The sequence below is a fragment of the Cryptotermes secundus genome, unplaced genomic scaffold, assembly GCF_002891405.2.
Source record: "Cryptotermes secundus unplaced genomic scaffold, Csec_1.0 scaffold16, whole genome shotgun sequence".
Lineage (NCBI taxonomy): Eukaryota > Metazoa > Arthropoda > Insecta > Blattodea > Kalotermitidae > Cryptotermes > Cryptotermes secundus.
The window spans coordinates 1,527,981-1,547,140 of record NW_019718616.1 but is presented as its reverse complement, the minus strand read 5'-3'; the positions used below and the strand labels follow the sequence as shown (position 1 = coordinate 1,547,140).

At 42.4% G+C, this 19,160-nt stretch overlaps 2 protein-coding genes across 2 annotated transcripts in view; one reads left to right on the top strand and one right to left on the bottom strand.

Annotated features, from left to right (window-relative positions):
- LOC111861385 (autophagy-related protein 16-1) overlaps positions 1–19,160 on the top strand; it is a 616,691-nt gene that overhangs the window by 154,840 nt on the left and 442,691 nt on the right. The gene's annotated exons all lie outside the window — the stretch shown is intronic.
- LOC117282085 overlaps positions 1–19,160 on the bottom strand; it is a 144,408-nt gene that overhangs the window by 70,551 nt on the left and 54,697 nt on the right. Inside the window, exon 2 of the mRNA XM_033750358.1 lies at positions 6,326–6,761. Within this exon, the coding sequence (XP_033606249.1) occupies positions 6,326–6,734 (409 nt within the window). The 5' untranslated portion in view covers positions 6,735–6,761. The remainder of the gene's footprint in view (positions 1–6,325; positions 6,762–19,160) is intronic.

The following is a 19,160-nucleotide window of genomic DNA, read 5'->3' as shown; positions in this document are numbered from 1 at the left end:
CTTTTCTTTTTTTTCTTTCTTTCTTTTGTCCCTTTTCAGATCGATATGCCCACTTTGTCTCTCTCTCTCTCTCTCTCTCTATATATATATATATATATATATACAGCCCTTTGGCCCTTTGTCGCTTTTTCAATTTATTTATCTATACTCAGTCTGTAGGATTCCTTGGACGGGGGATCAGCCCTTCCCAAGGCCGCTACCTACACATAGAACAACACCAACACACAGTAAACATCCATTCCTCGAGTGGGATTCGAACCCACGATCCCAGTGTTCGAGTGGGGGAAGACCACCGTGATCAGCGTGCCAAGTTCTAGGATCTGTAATTTGGAATGTTATGTAATTTTTTACAGTAACGTATCTGTCTGTGTCCTGATATCCGGGTACAGTCCGTTTTTGCCTATAAAATCAATAGATCGAAGGATGACGCGGGGGGCCAGAAATACTAGCGGAGACTCTCCTAGTATGTGGAAATTTCTTATTCTGTTTCCCCTTTCTCTTACATCGTCACAGTTCTTACCTAAATTGTGTGATATTTATTTTCTAACATAGGTTACAAAAATCTTATTTATTTTCAGGTGTAAGATTTGAGTTTTCACGGCGGTGACTGAAGAATGCCGTCTTCTGGGGTGTTGCGCCGTGTAGACATTGTATAAACCCCTGGTTTCTCGCTTGTGGATTTTTTCTTTCTTTTTATTTTTTCTAACCTGAAGATGGAGGAGATACGATCCTCCGAAACGTCGATTTATACTGTGTCTATACAGCGCCACATCCAAGATGACGGAATTCTTTATTTGTCAGTTTCTGTCTGTTCCGTAATACTTATTGTCGTGGACATAATGAAGAACTCCCACAGATATCCCGAAATTTACTCCATGTTCATGTCAATTTACGGTAGCCAGGACTGTTAAAAGTGACGTGTTAAGTACTGCGGAGGAGTTTCTGGGCGCAATTCGAATTCTGACTGTCATTACAGTTCCTCAATTTGAGTGTATTCCTCTTTAAAGATATAACATTTGGCATGGAATTTAACGCTATCCTCGTCGAAGAACGAGTACGTCTGTTTGTGATAAACAAGATCGTTCACTGCCGTGATTACATCAGAGGACGTATGGTCGCACAGTCATATAATTTACGCTGAGAGACATTTGGTTTTGAAGAAAGTTGCTCTTCATGAGAACTACGGGTGTAATGACCTTCACATTGAGAGATCGAAAACCCTATAGGACCAAAATATGCTACTCACGGAGTGTGTATGTAAACTTCTGGTGGCGTGCAATGTTCTGGCTGATGATAGATTCTGACACCGTCTCTCTTGTGTAAAAGAACTTTTTTCCACTCTTAGAGCAGATTGCATCAGATTCTTTGCAGTGCGCACTATCAGAAAACGTGTACAAAAAAATATGCATCTCTGACGAGCCTTATTACCTAAGATCCATACGCGGAATATTTGCGTTATTGTCCATTGTTATAACAAATTCTCCGAATAGCTCACGGCTCCCGAATTCCTTTAAATATCTCAAAGTGTGCAGAGAAACAGTGGAGAGTTAATGAAGCTAAATATTACTAATTAAGCGACTCCATGTTATTCGTGGTATTTTTCCGCGAATGCAGTTTTCCCCGGAAAGTCTGCCGACAAAAATCAAAATGTTAACAATTTCGCCATTTCTGTAATTTTCTGCACACGTTCACACATGTTGCAACATTTTTACTTGTGTTCACCTCTGAAATGCCGGTATATACCCTGTCATATGGATAGATTTATAATGTATTGTCGTGCCATGTTTTATTACCCTTCTGCAGCAATTTGCCATTCAGACAGTAAATCACATGCGGATAATAGCTAACGTCTATCACAGTACTCATCTGCCTCCTGAAGTCAAATAACTTCCATCTCCTGATATGCACATGAAGCTGTATGATTGCGACAGAGATAGGCAATCTTTTTCAAACCAATATCTATGTAAGTAGTAGAAAATTAATACAAATATGGCTGCGATGCACTAGTTCGTTCTGCTATATGTGTTCACAGGTTGAATTCTATAAGATTTGAGTTTCTCACGGAGGTGTAGGGCCGCGCCATAGCTCAAGCGGTTAGTCGCTGGCTTCCCACCGCGGCGGCCCTGGTACGATCCCGGGTCTGGTCAAGTGGGATTTGTGGTGGGCAAAGTGGCGCTGGGACAGGGTTTCTCCGAGTACTTCAGTTTCCCCTGCCAATCTTCATTGCACCAAATTTTCCATCATCATAATCACCCGGGGCAGGCTACAATAGGCCAATCAGTGGCCGCCGTGCCGAGCGGACCCAGTTGGGCTCCACAGCCCTCCTCCACACTAAGCGAATTAAAAAAATTCTCCCGGAGGTGAAGACTCACATTGTGGTATTCTGGGCTGTGAGACCGTTTAGTCTAGTAGGGAATACCAGTGTTTCGGAGGAATATGCTTCCTACATCTTCAGAATAAAAGTAACATATATGGGGTGTGCGTAATTTATAGACGGGTTTTGGACTGGATGATTGGATTCATTACACTTATGCACTAAACTCGTAACTACAATTAATTATAGCGCTATCGCTATTTCCACACTTCAAATTCACACCGAGTCTTCTTAATCTATTTTTACTAGTCTTTACTTGGTAACAGATCTTAACCATGGCTATTCCTCTGCAGTGGTTTTACTAGACGTTTCCTGGTAACGAATCTTCAGCTTCCTTTGCCCGCTGGTTAACACTCCACATATGCGCCCTCAACTGCACTGTATTCACACTCTGAACTGAACTGAACTGAACTGAACTGAACGCCGCTTTCAACACCACTTCTGTTGCTGCTTGACGTCACCGCGTACGTGCTTACCAAGTCTCTCCATAGCAACGGTTGTACGCGTCACGTATCGTGACATCTCCTCTATTGTTGCATGCGAGTATTACCTAGCAACGGCTGTTTATCTGCCTCCACAGTTCTTGCTGTGACCAAATACGCCGCAGTACCTATTTGCCAGATTATGTGGTGTCATAGCCCAGAAAACTGTAATATGTAGTCCACTGTAGTTCCTGGAAAATCAGCTGGAGACCAAATACAGTTTTAATGACAGTTCAACAACATAACGCTTCAGAAACTTTAGTGCACAACTGCTGAAAATTGAGGAGTATGTGATTATATTGTAGGATGTAGACCCGTTGCTAAGTAATGACTATGTAAACAACGGCCATTGATAGATAATGGTCGTAAATAGTAACACAGAAATGGTGTTCCCTACGCGATCCGATCGATAGCCACGTAATGCAACAATAAAAGAATTGTTTAGAGAGTGCTTTCTATGTGGTCCGTGTCGATGTGTTATAAGCAATTTATGAAGAAACCCGTGTGGAGGCGGGGTCGAATACCTCCACCGCGACCCTGCGGGTCGTAGGAGGCGACGAAAAGGGAAGTCTCAAATCTGATATAGTAAAATATAGTTCCAAGGGACTCGGACCCGAGAAAGACTGCGCTGGCAAAGGCCAGCGGCATATACAAATGACAGACCCGTCCTCTCATCAGAGAGGGCGCCCCACAAAGACAAGACCGTGTCAAACAGTAATACATATTTGGTCATGAGCCCCAGATGGGGCTCGACACCAAGACTTACTGACTGACTGACAGACCATCAGTCTTAGTGTGACTTTGACTTTGAGACAGTCGCCGCCAGTAAGGACGTGAACACGGAAGCTGAGCAAGCTACGGCGTGGGGAGCCGTTACGAGGCGACAACCGGTGAAGATACAGTATACCGAGAAGTGTTAATGCGTGCTGTAGTGAATTATAGAGTTTGTAAATTAGCGACAACGGTATGGTTACTTGTAGTTACGATCTGTAAGCGTTCAGTAAACCCAATTACCAATTCGGACCCTGTCTATAGTCATTCCGTACACGTGACAGTATTCTTTTGAACTGCACATCGAAGGCTGGATGAAACGTTCCAGTTCATCCTTGTGCCGCCATCTTGTGGTTCATTACTAGTGACTGGCAATGCTTTTCTTCTCTTGATACAGTTCCCCTTTCATGAGTCTGGTCGTTACACGCTAGGATTGTCTGTTTCCTTTTGCTAACAGTACACCTCTTTGTTCCTAATAGCTCCACATTGTTAAAACTGTCATTATGTCCACTCTGCTGAGAGCTAGTGCCTTCTACCAAATAAGACACATCTGTTAGGCTTCTCTTCAGTGCGTCAGCAAATCCAGTAGTAGTTTTGAGTGCAGTAGTACAATACGTTACAACTGTCACGAAAGTCTCTTCTTACCTAGGTCGTGTGTAGGCCCAGGCCTTGTTGGTCAGCAACTGTGTTCTTACTGTTGCAGCTTTGTATTTTACAGGCGTGATCTTGTTGAGGTATGAAAACGTACAGAATTGCAGCAAAATGAAATCATGATGGTAGACGGAACTCCTGTATAGCTAGCTTTATTTGCTTTATTGCGTGGCCTTTTGCAGTGCTGCTCATTCAAGCCTTATTCGTCGAATAGCCTCGAATTTCTTCCTCCAATTCTAGATCGATGGGGTTTGAAATTTTTAATAGTTTGGGAAGTTTTCGCTTTATTGCCGAATATCTAAACCAACTGGTTTTATACTTAAAAATTTTGTCTAATATGAGTTTTAGCTTTTCTAGTATGCCGTGGTTTACTTTATAGTCCATGCATGAAGACATAGCAGTTTGTCCCCTACACATTATTTCAGCGCCTGCAATTCAGGTTTTATACTTTTCTTTCTCTCGTATCTAAAAGTATCGGTAAAGCTAGGACATTATAAGTTGTCAGTTTAGGATCTTAAAATGATTGTACTTGTCTTAAAGAGAGTACATTGGACGAAGTTCCTCTAGAATCTGTTCCCATGTTTACGCAATTCTGTTGGTTAGTTAAGCTTCCGGATGGTTAAAATGATAGCTTCATTCCAGTGCTTGTTTAAAATAATAACATCCTGGTATATGTATGCAACACTGTGCGTTATGATGAAACATTAACGGTCAGGTGAACTTGAGCTCACCAGGAGGTTACGTGCCTTACGCATAATTGTGGAAGCAGCTAGCGGTTTGTTCAGTAAGAATGATGGAATATGTGATATACAGATGGAAATTTGAATAAACTTTGCTCTTGGTTTCTTACTAGAGGCTAGCAGGTGGAAAGACATTAACATTCAGCTGCCTGATCTTTAACTGTCACGGAAGTTTCCTTNATGCATCTCTCTTCTCCACGTGAGTGTTAATGACCAGCTGTCTGCAACGCTATTGTTGTAACTATCATGTCTGTGTCACACACACAAACACACGCAGACACACACATATGTATATATATGCCTTACATAAGCAGGGATCAACCATTACTGACTCATTTCACCAGCGGGCAAACCTTATATTCGGGAGACATTTCTGTACAAGTGTCTAAGTTCGCGATTGTAATTACTCTGCACCAGCCTACTTAAAATTACTTTAACCGTAACATGTAAAAGTAAATAGTGCGAATAAATTATAAATATTATCCCAGCTATGGTGACATAAACAAAGAACAAATAGAACGAAAAATAAACTTAAGAGTCCAGAAACATAAGTAAAACAACAACAGCAAAAAAGGCATGTAAAATACGGCCCATATATCTAACGTGTAGACCTATACAAGATGCCATTTCCTGTTCAGATTTGATGTTCGGCATTTATGTGTAAATAAATAAAGAGAGCCCAGACGAATATTAACGAAGTTTAAAGATTTTTCCATTTATCGACCTTGATTTTTCAGTCACCGCGGAAGAGCAGACGAGTTCATTTTTTGAGCCTTATATATATGTAGTCTGCATAATAAATTATTACATAAATATATAGGTTATATGCTAAGTCCTTCCGTCATATTATTTGCTTTTTTCATATTTTACCTCAAATTTTCAGGATTAACTGATCTAGTAGACGTTATGAATTTCTGAACTCTCTGGTAACAATTCAAGCTTTTCACAAATACAAACGTATAAGTGAGAGTTTGATATATTTTCGGTATTACTTTTTTAACATTGCACTGGATAAGTTTGTGGATTAATACATTTTTCTAACTTTAATATTCGTAATTTTTACTAAATCTCACACGTATTTTCTATGTAGTTTTCGATTTTTTTTGCAAAATTTCAAAACATGCGATATTATGTACCATGACTCTTATAAATTGATTTCATGCCGTCTTTGTCTCTCCTCCTGCGAATTATAGATTTCTTACACGTATTTAATCGGCTTGTATCTTATCTCCTTCCTGTAAGTTTCAGTCCTAATACTCATTGACTTCGATCTTTAAGTGTGCTTTATTAATTTGAGGCCCGCTTACCTGGATAGCTGTCAGCATTAGACCTGAACAACACGCAGAGGCCCGTCTCATAGTTCACGGAGTGGCACGAGTCGTTGCCCTGACACGCCTCCAGGCAGTCTGTGAGCATCAATGTTCCTGGAAGTGAGTCCAACAGGTCTGACGGCGCTGAGTACACGAAACCAGTGACTAGTTCAAAACCAATCATGTCCGGATCACATTCTTCTACACCTGATGGTCCTGTATATCCTAGTGCACTCGGACCACTGGGTCCACTTGCTGAGGGTGCAGATGGCTCAGCAGAGGCTGAGGATATTTCGGGTATGCTGTTTGCAGACTCTGAGGATGTTGAGATATCATCAGCTCTTACAACTTGACATCCAATGGCCGCTGCTACTAATAATAGGCTTAGAAACCGCCATGTGCCCATTGTAGCTTAGTGTGTATGCTTGATTATCTGAAAACAAAAAGAACAGGGTACAGTCACGGTAGAATCTAATAATTCGATTCACTTGTAGTTGTGAATACGGTGTAGCAGACAATGGGAGGACTGCGGTAGTCTCAGGGATAGTTTGAATGACTTGTTTATATCGTTGATTTTATGGTCTATTTTACCTTTGTAAATATCCGAAGGGTATATAATTTTAGCTAGAAATACGAAATGATAAGGAGCTGGGAAGGATACGTTATGGTCTACTTCAAGTTACTGTTACACAAATCGACAGAATATGTCGAAAACACGTTTGCTGGATATAACTCACAGTTGTGACATGAAAGGGTGGCATTTCTTTATAATCAGACAATCTTATACTTTTTTATGGCTAGTGGGGTGGGACTAAGTCCCTTGTACTGCGGCCACTTCTGGCCTCTTGTACCAGCCCCAGATGATAGGTGAGGGCGATTGTGGAGCAATTGGTGGAATGAAGATTGGCAGGGGAAACCGAAGTACTCGGAGAAAACCTGCCTCAGCGCCACTTTGTCCACCACAAATCCCACCTGATCAGACCCGGGATGGAACCTGGGCCGCCGCTGTGGGATGCCAGGACTAACCGCTTGAGCTATGACGCGGACAACCTTATACTTGAATGAATGTATGAGGAGTAGGCCTCCTCGGCCCTTGCACAGCGATCTACGGTGGTCTATTGTGCTTTACATTATACTTAGTAAGCATATACTTTGAACCGTATTGAATTAGACTCATCATAGTGAAATGATATCTTCAGAAACATAAGGAACTGCTAATTACAAATAAATGAAAACTTTTATGAAAACAGATTTTATTTTACAGATTTCGCATAACTGCTTTGACCGGCCTGAGTTTGAAGTTGCTGAATGTATGTAAATATATAAGCCAGCTTTGACGGTTACAGGGGTAATGCTGAAAAGATGTTATTCTTTAAAACACAGAGGCCACAGGAGGAAACAGCACAAGAAAACATAAGGACGACTAATGTGCTGAAATAAATATTTTTTTTTATGAGCGGATGATGACAAATGGAACGACATTGACATATTTTAATTTGGAACTAATTCGTTATAAATACAGTGGACCAATGTTAGGAATATAAAGAGTTGCCTGATGATGCTCGGGTACGGCCGAAACGTGTAGCAAAGAGAAGTAAATGAAAAATAAAGTTACGTTTGAGACGGAACTCAATGTATGTAAGTGATAGATTAGTGCAACAGAATAATGAAGTACAAAAAAACAGTCTGTGGCCGGTAGTCCGCAAGCGAACTATACCGATCGAGCGACCGCCACTTTTCGGCGAAGTTAGTGCCAAGTTTTTGCGGATAGAGGGTGTCGCGTGGTCAGCGTTCCAGACCTACTATTTCTCACAAAATCTACTAGCGCTGGGAAACACGGGACCTCTGGTCTGTAACCAAGAACTCTGACCACTAGACCACAGAGCCGGTCGTGCAGTATTCTTCAAAATGTTACGGTTTCGAAAACGAAAAAAAAAAATTTATGAACCTGAATCAGTGGTCTAGTTTCGCGTATACGTTTTTTGAAAAGGCCCTATCAAGCACTGGAGAGTACATTCGTTGTTTTCTTCGTGTGTATGTTGCCAGTGTAAGTATGTCAAATGTAAACCTGTTGAAGTCGTGACTTCAGAAAACAGTGCACAGAGTGAAGCAAAAGGTTAGAGATGCGAACAGTACTGGCATGTATAAGTAGACACAGAATATATTAATTTGATTCTAGACTAAATGTGTACCCTTACATTACGAAGCCTAACAAATATAATTATTCAAAGAAACGAAAATCGAGATGATGATTAATGTTAGAATTCACTAATTAACAGGATATTTAGATGTACCCCATATGATTTTTCAGTGACATTCCCGACATTAATGCACGTACGAAATGCATTGTCGCCACTAAACACAAGAACTAACAAAAGCAAAAAATAGAGCCAACTTCCGTGTCAAATAGGCCTGTAGGTTACCTCAGGCATTGGAAAATATCCTGCATAAAATTGGTAAAATGGAATCCATGAAAGTTTAAAGACTGGAGGTGTTTATATGTGGTACAAATAGTAATTGGCCTGATATGCTATTGTAAACATTTAATTTTCCGGTCACGGTAGCCGAGCGGTCTAAGGCATGTACTGTCTTCGCTCGCTTGGAAACCGGGATCGTGGGTTCGAATCCCACTCAGGGCGTGGATGTTTAGTTTGTGTACAGGTAGAGGCCTTGCGACGAGCTGATCACCGGCCCAAGGAGTCCTACCGAATGTGTAAGATCTAGAAAAACCGAAGTGAACGGAGAAGTTCATGGAGGTAGGCCTAGTCCCACTGGGGCTGTAGTGCCAAGGTGGGGGTGGGGGGAAAACATAAGTTGCCAATCGCGGTCGCCGCGCGGTCTAGGTCATGAACTATCTTCGACCTGTCGAACACTGGGGTCGTGGGTCCGAATCCCACTGATGGCATTGGATGCCTGTGTGCGTTATTCTGTGTTTGTGTTGTTCTGTGTGGAGGTAGCGGGCTTGAGACCGGCTGGTCCCCAGTCCAGGAGTCCTATCTACATTGTATAGGATTAAGACACTAAAGAAGCGGCCAAGGCCCAGCAAAGGGCTGTAGAGCCTTAGATAGACAGATAAACGTTTCATTTATGATTCCACGCTCCGTGACGCAGAGGTAGTCCTGATGTTCACTCAGCAAAGTTCAGCTACAGCAATAACAGTTATTCTTTGCAGTATGTTAATAGAGCTAGCTGAATGCAAAGTATTCGCATCGTTGTTTTACTGAAATTAGAAACAGCCGACTAGACTGTCCATCGGTCGAAACAGTAACAAGCCGTTTTCTATCTTGCTTCTCATGTAGTCATGTCGAAATTTTTTTTGCCATGTGCAATAATTTTACGGACGTCCAGCAGATATTTATTGTGTCCTTAATATGGAAGATAGCGTCCTTAACGGAATATAATGAAGTAATTTCTTCATCGTAATCCATAGCCCTGGGTTTCTTATTTCGGAATAAGACGATCCGTTATTCTGCCTCTCCTGGTTAGTATATATATTTCTTGAGGCTATTGAACGAACCGGTTCTATTTTAATTCCTCCAGGTAGACTGACATGTTGCATTCATGACGAACTAAATTCATAATAAGCGCTACCAAGTGCATTTGTATTAGTGGCTGTTATGGTGGATTGTGATTGATTCTTATGTTATTTGACGATATTGCTTCATTGCGTACATTAAATAACATCGACCATGAAAGAAAATGAGGGATGATGAGTAGGTACATATTAGGAAAAGGGGCGTTGTGGCCTGTCTGAAGCTACTGGTCGGCCTCTCGCATGGGTGGCTGAGGACAAACACAAACCCGGAACATCTCCGATACAAGTGCAGAACGTCACTGCTGTGTTACTCTTTTTGGTGAGACGATGAGAATCTCTGGGAATCGATGCTATGAATTATCAAGCGGATATTTGGGAAAACCAGCCACAGACAGCAAATGGACCAGTTTGGTATCGAACTCTGTTTGCGTCTGTTGCGATCTTTGTGCACCAGGATTAAGAACAGCTCCGAGGTCGTAATGACTCAGGTGTCATTTACCTCTCAGAGAAATAATGACTCATTAAGAAAAGTAAGGTAACAGATGTGAAAGAAAGAGGAATTTTTGTATTTGGTTCCAGTGTTAATTTCCGTATAACCGTTTATCGTATTATATATATAATTTATTTTATAGACGATAGAGTTACTTAACGTAGGTTGATGGATAATATTAAGAAGGATCTTAGATAGGATGTGGTGGTATAGACTAGATTGATCTGGCTGAGAATAGGGACAGTGGAGTGCTCTTGTGAACACGCTAATGAACCTTCGTGTTGTATGAAATGTTGGGAAATTCTTGAGTAGCTGTATAAGTGACGGTTTCTCAAGAAGGGCTCAGTTCCATGGAGTTAAGAGTTACGCTTAAAGGCCGTTGTTCAAGAGGAACTCTGTAGAATGTTACAACAGTGGTTTGCTCTATAATTAGGTAGTCAAATTCGTACTTAGGTTAGCATCAGGGTATTAGTATTTCGAAATGTGTAACGATCTGAATTTGAAATGAGACCCAAGTTTCAAACTTACGTAGTGTAAGAGGAATGCGTCATTGTATGCAGCATCCGTCATATTGGAGCCGAGATGGGTTCTGTTTTGATTTGAGGTTCTCATACCAATGGTTATGAACAGTTATGTCTTCTGGGTTGTAGCGCTGTGGAGTCCGTTGAAAGTCAACTGACGTTTCGGAGGAACGTGTTGCCTCCACCTTCAGGGTTAAAGAGTAAGCCAAGCAGGAAAGCAGTATGATACAGACAGCAAGCAAAGATAGAGGCAACGTGTTCCTGTGAAACATCGGTCGACTGTTAACGGACTACTCGGTGTTATATCCCAGAAGACTTAACTCAACTTTGATAGAGGTCACGACCGCTTCGTATTATTTCCAGTTGGAGCTCTGGGCAACTGTGCCAAACGTATTACATGTACTTTCTATTCGATACAAATTATAGATGAGTCGTTTTGTGAATGCGAATTTTTATATATTGTAGAACGTAAACAAGACTGCGTATAGGCCTCATGGGGAATATCTTTTTTATGCCGATGGGCCGAAAGTTTGAGAAAATTATTTATGGTCGTAATCTGTGTTGTGGTCAGGTTTACTCGCAAAGTTGTGTAATTACTAGATGAAAGTATAGGTTATGGCGAAAGATAGGCTCCGTTCTTCACGGACTGCATTGGAATCACAAATATATATCGGTTTGCCAACTGTGTCTCCAGACCATGCAGAATGTATGCCTGTACTGCAGGTGCTTGTTGGAGCACTACATATGCCTTAAGTAAAGTGCTCTCTCAGTGTTGGACTGCCGTGAGAATGTGAACTTCTGCTTGCCTCTACTTGGCGCCCCTTCCTCAAGCCAAGAAATGCCAGTAGGAGTAGATCATACACGGGCAATGGAACCGTTGTCCGGAAGAATTCAATTGTCCATTAGCTGTTAGAGACTGGGTTCTCATAATGTTATCCATGCCAGTACTTTGATTATGATTCTTTACAATAATTGTCAATTACTGCCAAGCACAGGACGCGTATCCAGAAACCAAATGAGGAGCGTGATAACATTATTAACCTTACTTGTAATGACACATATATAACCTATTTCGCCAGGAACGTGTCTGACCCCTGTTCGGGAGGAACACGCGTAGTTCAAATCTCGGCGTGGGAATAACATCCCTACCCAAGTTCGTCGCAATTGTACTTAATGTCAAAAGGCTACGACCCTTTTCTTCAGTGTATTCCCTAAGTAGTTCGCATTTCACAGAATATATGTAATTATGTTCATGTTCTAGCCGATAAGCATAGAAAGTGTAACTGTTCTTACATCTCTGTGAAAATCTATCCTAGCTTATTCTCATTCTTTTAATAAGCCTCTCTTAGGTTGCATTGAAATAGGCTGTAGTCCCAGAATCACAGAAGCGCACTTAGTATGAATACTTTACTACTGCTACGACTACTATACTGCTGCTACTCATACTACTATTGCTACTGCTATTACTACTACTACAGCTGCTGATATTGCTACTACCACTATTTATACTACTACTGCTACTGCTACTGCTGATGCTCTCGCAATTATCTCACACTTGGTCACTTGACTTTTGTGACTGCGCTTCTATGAAATTTCGGCCCAGTTAGCTTCAATTTGAATGAGTTAATTACTAAAGAATAAGCATGTCATTTTTCTAATTCGTCAGTGGCTCTACAACCCTTTGTTGGGCTCTGACCCTTTCTTCAGTTTCATAATCTTTTTTACACATACGGTAGGACACCTTGGACGGGGGATCAGCCCATCGCAAGGCCGCTGCCTACACACAGGGCAACACAAACACAGAATAAACGCACACAGATATCCATACCTTGAGTGGTATTCCAAACCACGATCCCAGCGTTCGAGCGAGCGAAGACAGTTCATGCTATAGATCGCGCGGCCACTGTGATTGGCAGAATAAGCCTGTCACTTGCATGAAATCTGGTATATGAAGAAATATTTGCCTTACTTCCTTGTGTAAGAGACACTGTGATTACAGAAGAGGAATCGTGACAGAACCGGTGAGAATACTGACTACCAGGCACCTGAAGATATACTCGTAAGCAGAATTAACTTCCAGGACGGCATATGTATCAAATATACCTCAAAGTGTTCATTACAATTCTGTCATGACATTGATTGGACCTGGCTTGTGCATGCCTTCCAGCTTCAGTAAAGGAACAGACGACACGGGCTGGACGGTGTGGGAAAATCGGAACGTTCATGTCGACGTTAACACTTCGCTCCTCTCCGAGTTCGAAACAAAACCCTTCAGAATCTGCATTACTGCTTTTGTCTGTTCCTCAATCCAATCTACATGGAAATTGAAGGAGTGGTCTACTACGAACTAGGAAATCCTTTATTCACTTAATTGAATTATGAAATTTGTTTTAACGAGAAGTTCTGAGAAGAACTTACTACTCCCACTTTCTTTCAAATGCTTCCATATAGACATAAACACCAGCGAAGCTTATAAATTAATGATTATATAAGTTAGAGATCTATCCTTGTTGACGATTTCCGCTAGTACGAATTTCCATTACGTGAAAGTTGTGGAACGTAATACGAAAGCTCTGTGCTTCCGTCACGTTTGTGATAACCTTCAGCAAGCAATGCAGTATTTCATTCATACTCTATAGATATGTATGCCTGTATAACACATTCTGCACTGCCGAATTGCACTGATTTACGAGTCTTCATTTTTAAAACCAATATTTGCCACTTAAGGATCATACTTTGGTTCCAAACCGAAATAGTCGCTTCTTTTCATAGTATGTATGAGTTTACAGAAGTAAACATAAGTATTTTTAGAATTAGCGTGATTATATGTTTCCTGGCATTAATCGACTCGTAACTGTTTCGATTGGGAGAGAGAATTACTAAATTACCATCTCTTTATAGCGACTTTAATATCCAGTCTCTGGCATGCGGTATCATATTACCTCCTAATCTTAATTTTGTCATTTGAGTATACGTGCGTCCGGTAGTGCGTGTGTGTGTATGCAGGGCTTGAGGTGGAATGAAAATAGAACCGGGATGCCATCCCGCCGCATCCCTCCCCACCTCAAGCCCTGTGTGTATGTGTGTAAGGGGGAGGTTGTATGTTTTTCATATATATTATCGCGTGTTGCCTATGCAGCGCGACAAGTATCTTCACGTGGGTGTCGGATTTAGCGAATATTTATTGAACGCTCACGTTAAGACACTCAAGTAATCAGTGTCGCCTTTACTGCTTCTGCGATTCCACTCATTCGATCCAACTAATTCGGCGAATGCTAGACTTCGACCGTACTCGCCGACGGCTATCTTCCACCTCTCTTGCCGGAACTTCACTCTTTTCGACGATTGCTAGAATTCAACTGTCTCGGTGGCGAAAGTCAAAGTCCAAGTCACATTGCGACTGACGGTCAGTCAGTCAGTAAGTCTTGGTGTCGAGCCCCATCTGGAGCTCATGACCAGATATTTATTACTGTTTGACAGTTACGGTATTCTTTCTGTGGGGTGCCCTCTCTGACGAGAGGACAGTCTGTCATTTGTATATGCTTCTGGTCCTTGCCAGCGCAGTCTTTCTCGGTTCCGAGTCCCTAGGTACTCGTGGCCATATTTTACTCTCTCGGATTTGAGACTTCGCTTTTCGTCGCCTCCTACGACTCGCAGGGTCAAGGAGGAGGTATTCGACCCCGCCTCCACACGGGTGTAGTATCTGTTCTTATCAAAGTCCAAGTCCAAGTCACATTGCGACTGACGGTCAGTCAGTCAGTAAGTCTTGGTGTCGAGCCCCATCTGGGACTCATGACCAGATATTTATTACTGTTAGGTATTTACGGTCTTGTTTTAGTGGTGCGCCCTCTCTGACGAGAGGACGGGTGTGCCTTTTTTATATGCTTCTGGCCCTTGTCAGTGCAGTCTTTCTCGGGTCTGAGTCCCTTGGGACTCGAGACCATATTTTACTGTCTCAGATTTGAGACTTCCCTTTTCGTCGCCTCCTACGACTCGCAGGGTCACGTTGGAGGTATTCGACCCCGCCTCCATTCTTATCAAAGTGTCTCGGCGGATGCATTCAACCCCCTTATATAGGCGTTTTTCGAACTTCGGTTTCACGTGTCCTATGCTCGTTACCACGGAAGTGCGTTATTCCTGCTGGTTCAACAATCCGTTGCTTCGGAAATGCAATATATCCCGTTGTTACGTAACGCTTCTAACAGTTCGCTGTAACCTTGGAGACTCACTGTTAGAATTTCATTCGCGGTACGTAGTGTTTCCATGGAAGTAACTTCCGGATTCCAAACACGTGACGATATATATACGAGCAACGAACTCAAGACATATGTCTTGAGTTCGTTGCTCATGGGTCCATTTAAGGTCATTGGCAAAATTAGGCTCTCGCTGTCCATTATCTTTAGATAAAAAGTTGCCCCTGTGCTTAACCGGTTAATCATTGTGTTATGAAGGCGTATGGGGGAGTGGATGTATAGATCCACATTTCCTTGACCTCGGCACTAGTTGGAGGTGAGTGGCCAGCTTCACGCCCCAGCCTCTTTACTCCTGGGGAAAGAGCCCCCGGTACCCGTTGGATAGGAAGTTGTGTGGACCCCAGAACCGGTCTGGACGACGTGGAAAAGAAGAAAATTCTTGACCCCACCTCGACTCGAACTCCGACCCCTCAGTCATCCAGCCCATAGCTAGTCGCTATACCGACTGCATTATCCTGGCTTCTATTATCTGTAGGTAGAAAGTGTGTCCATTCCAGGCCAGTAATTTGTTGCTGGCCTTCGCCAGCACAGTGATTCTTGGTTCCGAGTCCCACGGGTCTCGTGACAATATTTTACAGTCTGACGGCTCTCTGGGCCTTCGGATCATTCCGCCTTTAAAGTCAAGATTTATCCGTTACCTGGATACGACTAATGAAAACTGAGAATCCTAGTGCGTATGTAACGGTGGACCGCAAAGTGTGTAAATCAGCGATAGCGCTGTAATTTCCTGTAGATCCAAGTACTGTGTATAAAGTTATCAATAAATCCAATCATCCAATCCAAAACCCGTCTTTATAAATCACGCAGAACCCCAACACATCATGATTTTATCCTCCTGTCTATGGCTTGGTCTCCCAGTTGGTTTTCCTTTGGTGTGTTCTAATTGTAATTTTATATGGGCTTCTCGTTTCCCCATGCTACATGTATAGCACCTCTCATCTTGATGTAATCATTTCAGCAATGTTAGATAAAACGCAGAAATTATGTATATCGTTATGTAATTTTCGTTATTCTCTGTTCATTCATATGTATTAGGTGATGATATTAATCATGTTAAATGAACGGAAATGATTCGTCTGCTGAAGTGTAATGGCGAGGTTTGTCACTTTGCTAAGATACGATTCGTGTTCTAGGATGATCCTTGTAGGAGCCCACACGCCTGAACTACGCTATTTATTCCATGCAGTTACTCAGCGCCGAGTCAGTCAGATGGTCCCCGACCCCCACCCCCACCCCCCAAAAAAAAACTGAGTCCGAAAGGTTGTTAATCACGTAGCAACATTTTATTTCGGGTCTGGAAAGATTAAAAGCTGTCATTAAAAAATTGATTACTCCGACGTACGTTTGTGCGGATGCTCTCATGCAAAAAGCGCTATGGGGCACTGCTCTGTGTTTCCTTCTCTTCCAAGGAAGGAAGTGGTTAAATGTTTTTCTTCGTTACCTGGAAGACGCCGTATTTTACTGTCCTTTAATAGTGACTCAGTTCATTTCTAGCCAGCACATCTTATCCTAAGAGGAGGCGGGATAGCTCAGTCGGTCTAGTGAGGGCTCCAGGTTGGGCGACCGGGTTTCGATTCCCGGCAGAGGTAGGATATTTGGTTCTACTCCACGGCGTCCAGACCGGCTCTGGGACCCGTCTGATGGGTACCGTGATCTGCTTCAGCTTTGGTAAAGTGGTCGGGGTGTAAAGCTGGACACAGATCCATCTAGTTCCGGGGTCAAGAGTAATCGAGCTATACTTCCACTTCTCAATACATCATAATGGCGCGGTGCATAATTTATTGAGAAGAGGCACAACTTTACTTTACCGTACAGCTCAGATTATTGCAGCTGAACTCCACAGTCAGCTGTTTGTTCTTAGGTTCTTGAACGACACTGTTTAAACTGGAGAGGATATGTAGCTTTGTCTAAGATGGAAAGTTACTGAGCGTTGCTGTCAAGTGTGACCACTCCTATTCCGTATTCAAGAGGTTCCGGGTTCAAATCTCGCTCTGTAGACCGGCTGTCGCTGTCACGCCTCTAACCCCCCCTCCATACACACAGATCGGATATTTTGACATTTTTTTTTTCTTAGCCCCACCAGCCAAATGCCAGGATAGTACCTTAAATTAGGTCACGACCGCTTCCTTTCTAGTTCATTAATCACCAGACATTCTATCACTCAACGCTCTATAATCCTAGCAAGTGAATGTATTGTCAAACAAACCAGGATATGGAAAGATAATAATTAACAATGAGTAGATACGGGTATGGAAGGAAATGTGTGTGAGCTGTTTGAATGCATTATCCTAACAGGTGTCTGGAGAAACTGAGGAAACCCACGACACCGCTCAGCCAGGGTGACCGTTATCTCGGAGAAATTCGAACCGGTTACTTATCAAGTTAGGGACGCCGCAGTTGTGCCCTACTGCTATTAGTCCAATGCTGTGCAGCTGACCCTTGCCACGGCCCGATTAGAAACATTTCTGACGACCATGCCGTTTTGTTCCTAAACTCATTCGTTTTAGACGGCAAATGGCCGTCTGAATAGAACTTTATTAATTGTACCAGGTTCCTTCACTTTCATCCCTTAGACTTTAGTGTAAGTTGTGGTTTGAATAATTTATTCGCTTATGAAAATGGTGGTTTCAACAAGTAATTAATGTTTATAGTAACCAATGATTGTTTATTGCCATAGTGCAGGCTGCGTGCAGTAGTGCTGGAATGCGGAAGGCGACAACAACATTGAAGTGTTAATGGCTGTTACTTTCATACAGATGCATTGAGTTATACTTAGAATGTGTATGTATATGTATTTCATGGAATGAATACATTACGAACGGAAGACAGGTTCGTTGACCGAATGATATTCTAAAATATAACATGTTTCAACATTGTGTCACGTGGTTTTGGCACCATACGTCAGTTCTCCAAAAAGGTGCCATTGCAAATGAATACAGTAATATAGACATTAGGAAGTTGTCCTCAGTAAATAAATCTTTCGTTGAAGACGTATGACGGGATTATTTGAAGAACGGGATTGCTTTTCAGAAGTAAATAATTGCGCTTTATTTTGTCTCTGTCCTAATAGTAAGGGCACCGAACTTGTTTTCGTGTGTCAACCAGTGACAAGGTCTGTTGTATCAATACAGGAATGACGTTGCATTGACCACAGCCCGCTGAGCAGGCCGGCAGATTCGGTATATGTGGAGACGACACTTCCGGAGCTGCCCTCTGCATACAACGGCTTCCTACCCTGCTTCTGCCAAGGTAATCGGTTCGTATAGATGACCAGGGCACGCGTATTGTGGTCACATGAACACGATATCCACGTGTGCGGGTACTACGAGTGTTAAACTAATTGCAGGTACCAGAGTCCTCCTTCTTTAGATCCCGATAGTCGTGCAGGCAGTCGAGAAATTCCTCGCCTTTTATGGAACACGCCGGTTTATTACCGTGTCCGCAGGACTCTACCGCCGATCCCTATCCTGAGTCAGATGAATCCAATCCACACCTTCATATCTTATTTCTTTAAAGACAATTTTAATATATTGTTCTATGTACATAAAGGCCCTCTAAGTAATCACTTTCCGTCAGGTTTGCCACTAAAATACTGCATAAATTGATCTTTTCTCCTCTGCTACATGTTCAGCCATTCTCATCCTCCACGATTTAATCACTGTAATGGCATGGTTACAATTTAAAGTTGGTAAATATGAATATTGTGTTCTGTAGATAACGAAGTAGGGAACATAATTGCAAGAAGAAGGAAAAACAAAAATATTGTGACATGTCTAACCGTTGCTGGGCAGCGGGAGATGGAACGAGTTACCACGAAGACAGACCCTTGATAAACAATCGGTTGCCAAGTTGCGCAACAGTAAGGAAAGCGGTGTTTCTCCGAGCCTAGCCGAAGCACGCTGGTTGCTACGCAGCAATAAATAACTCTCGGCATCGTTGCCCAGCAACGCCTGTAAACACGGCGATTACGCAGCAGGGAAGCGAAGTGCGTTTTCCGCTGTCCGGCTGAAGGTTTAAAAGAGAACTGGAATGC